The following is a 3,163-nucleotide window of genomic DNA, read 5'->3' as shown; positions in this document are numbered from 1 at the left end:
TTGCCTTAATCATATTTGAGGTGCCTCCGGCCGTTGCGAAAAGGTTCAAATTCACAATAAATTATTCTAAAGGGAGAAAATTTTCGTACTTCAGTGTATTCATTTCTCCTGTTATTTTTCATAAAAGGAAATTCAGCTTAATCCTCAGTCATTATTAATTTAAAGCTCGTTTTTATCCCCCCTTTTATTGTTTCGAAAAGCTAAGTTTACGCAGAAGAAAATTAAACATCACACTGACAGCCCGCTCACACCTCAGCGAGTTAATAAATAATTAAATATTCGGAGGGTTTTTGCTCTCCACAAGCAGATGGTAATTTTTTATTTATCCATCGAGCTTTCCTAACGCATTAGTGATTATTTACAACAAAACCGGTGCTTTGCCTCGAAAATGCAGCGAGGGAATAGATTACCTCGTATTTCGACCATCTTTAAGGTAAGTAGCCCTGATGATGCTTTCATCTGAGGAATATTATGCATCTTTTTCATATAGTTGTAATTTTTCTTTTCATGCTTTGCACAGATAACTGGATTTCTGTTTCTGTTGTATTTATCATCAGGTACGTATGAATATTCAGAGTAAACGAAGCTTCCTTTTCAAATTCAATCAATATTATTCGACACTTTTTTTTCGGAAAGCAATCTTTAATATATTCTGGACTTGAAGATTTTTATTTTTTTGACATACGATATGATCAATTATTTTTTTCTTGTGGTGAAGAATTTTAGTTTTCCCTAAAGATAATTGTTTGGATTGAGAGAGATAACACTGTTTATAATTGACTGCGGGGCCCCGTCAAAAGGCAACGTCGAAATGGCAACTTGTATGCCGAGAGCATATCTGAAGGGTTCGGGAAGAAAACGTACGATTTCGCATCGCCACTTTCCTTTTGGCATAGCCTTGATCAATTTTGCTTCCTCTAGCAGTTCAGGAATATCTCATAGTTTCAAACTGAATAATCATCGACAATAAAACGGATACCGTGGCAAGGATTTCAATGCTGGTTTCATCTCACTATGTTTTACCATTTATCTAGAAGGCCTTGTTTCAAAACGCATGAATTACGTCCCAGGGACATCAGATTAAGCTATGGTCCCAAATCCACGAAAACTAAAACACAAACCTTTTATTAGTCTCTTTAGCTGGTGAATAAAAAATCAATAAATCAATATTCTAGTCCAGAATCGAATAGCAGATGAATTTTCAGCTGAGTGACTTGCTGATTTCCGATCATGAAACCCGGTTGCGTCCCTAACATTTCAACATAATTTTATGCGAAATTCACTGAAATGACCGTTGCATGAACGTCTTTATCGCTCGTTTTAATGGAACGATCTTTTTTTTTAAAGACGAAGACGCGTTTCTAGGCGAAACTTTACACTAAATAAAAAAGAGGGTTAAGACGCTAGCTTTTATTTAACTCTGGCCAGTGGAATTGTTTTGTTTTGCTAAATATTCGACAACACGGAACCACAAAAGAGTTACTCTTTTGTGGCTCCGTAGTACGAACGATGTCCTAGTTTCCGTCGAATAGCTAGGAAAGCCTCCTACATTTTCTTAATACTAGGTGTGAAATTATTTTTTGTCCCTTTTGAAAGTTCTTCATCATGGTCGTGTCAATATACATCCGGCTTTTTGTGTTCGCTTCTGTAATTACAGCTATAATGTATGTCTCAGTTTACTAAGTGCTAAAAAATGAATGAATTCGTGACAATTTTCAGCCACAACAAATTCTTAGTGAGGTGTGAATAAGTCCTTCGATTTGGCTCTAAAAGTCAGGTATTCTTAAATGTTTTTTCCAGTGCTGAAAGGGACAGGGGCATCCAACGTCAATTTTCGGAAAATATCTGTTCGGAAGACGATTTGAGATCTAGAATTTTCGGAACATTTGTTGTAAAACATCTTGCTTGCCTGCCTGTCCTAGGATTTTCGAACATCTAAAAAATGGTATAATTGATCATTTTTAACGGATTTTTACCCTAAAAAGGTCACCTAGAATTTTCGGGAGCCTTTTTTCTCGCTGAAATTTTCTAAAAGGTAAGTTTTGATCCCTATAATTTTCGGATCACTAGACTTTCAGCTAGGAAATCCGAACAGATGAAAAAATGTTAGGGGATAAAAATGTGCATATGTCTACTGTTTAAATACTAAAATACGTTTATCAATGCTACTTTTAAGATTTTAAGGGGTTTTGAAGTATGTTTTCGTTGGGTGCTCCTGAATCAGAAAGTCGGTACTTGTAGCTAAGGGATACCTATCAAAAGAGCCAAGGGGTGATATATCTTTTGGCGAAAATCATATGCAAAAGAATTAAATGGAATTATATACGTTAAAGAAAATTGAACAATTTTGAATGAATAGCGCTCAACACTGAACCAATAACAAAACAAAAAAACTAGCCAGTTGCCCTAGCGAATGATTTATCCACAAAATTGTCCTAGTTATTCCCCACCCGGGGACGTAGCGGGGGATGTAAGATTTGTACAGTCTTACATTTTAAATTTCCTCCCACCCCATGGGTGAAACTTAAGTGTTTACAATCCCCACTGCCATGGCCCCAGTGTGTAACTAGAAGGTTTTGTTAAGTTCTTATTAAAAATGATTGTTTTGCATCGCTGACAAACGCTATAGTTCCCACGGTTTTCATCACATCATTGCCATTGCTAGTAGAATCGTTGTGTATACCTGTGTAGCGCGTGGAATCAGAAAAAGCAGCTAGGAGGGAACGGAAAGAAATGTTACCCAAACAAACCCTTTGTTGTTTTACCCAGTTAAGGTCAGGTGACAAATGTCCTCGCCTTAAGTAGCGAATTCGTGCGTTTTTACTTTTATAATAATCATATTTTTCGAACCAAACCTCATTCCCCTGGCTTGTTGCTGCGTGCATTTATTGTCCAAACATTGTATCTTTCTCAAACCAATTTTCTTTCCACATCGAGATGGTGGCTGAAATATTAAATATAATATCACAGGCACCCTACAATTTGTTTTGGTAGAAAGTTAGTTGCACTCTGTCAAGGCTAGCGTTACAAGACCCTCCAAAAATCCCCGCCGTAATTTTTTAACCGTCACTGTCTCCATTCCCCTAGCTACATCCAGGAGGTGCGAGGGAGGGAAGGGGGGGGGGGGGGGTGCTTGTTTCAATTGATTAGTGTATTATTTATT

The 3,163-nt window shown here is 37.2% G+C and overlaps 1 protein-coding gene across 1 annotated transcript in view; it reads left to right on the top strand.

The window, feature by feature from the left end:
• Window positions 1–298: 298 nt before the first annotated feature.
• The window catches only part of LOC137974397 (uncharacterized), a 16,801-nt gene continuing 13,936 nt past the window's right edge, over window positions 299–3,163 (top strand). The window contains exons 1-2 of the mRNA XM_068821354.1: window positions 299–433; window positions 521–557. Coding sequence (XP_068677455.1) covers window positions 389–433; window positions 521–557 — 82 coding nt within the window. The 5' untranslated portion in view covers window positions 299–388. The remainder of the gene's footprint in view (window positions 434–520; window positions 558–3,163) is intronic.

The sequence above is a fragment of the Montipora foliosa genome, chromosome 1, assembly GCF_036669935.1.
Source record: "Montipora foliosa isolate CH-2021 chromosome 1, ASM3666993v2, whole genome shotgun sequence".
NCBI lineage: Eukaryota > Metazoa > Cnidaria > Anthozoa > Scleractinia > Acroporidae > Montipora > Montipora foliosa.
Note: the sequence above shows the minus strand (reverse complement) of the source record. Positions and strands in the feature narration are given on the sequence as shown.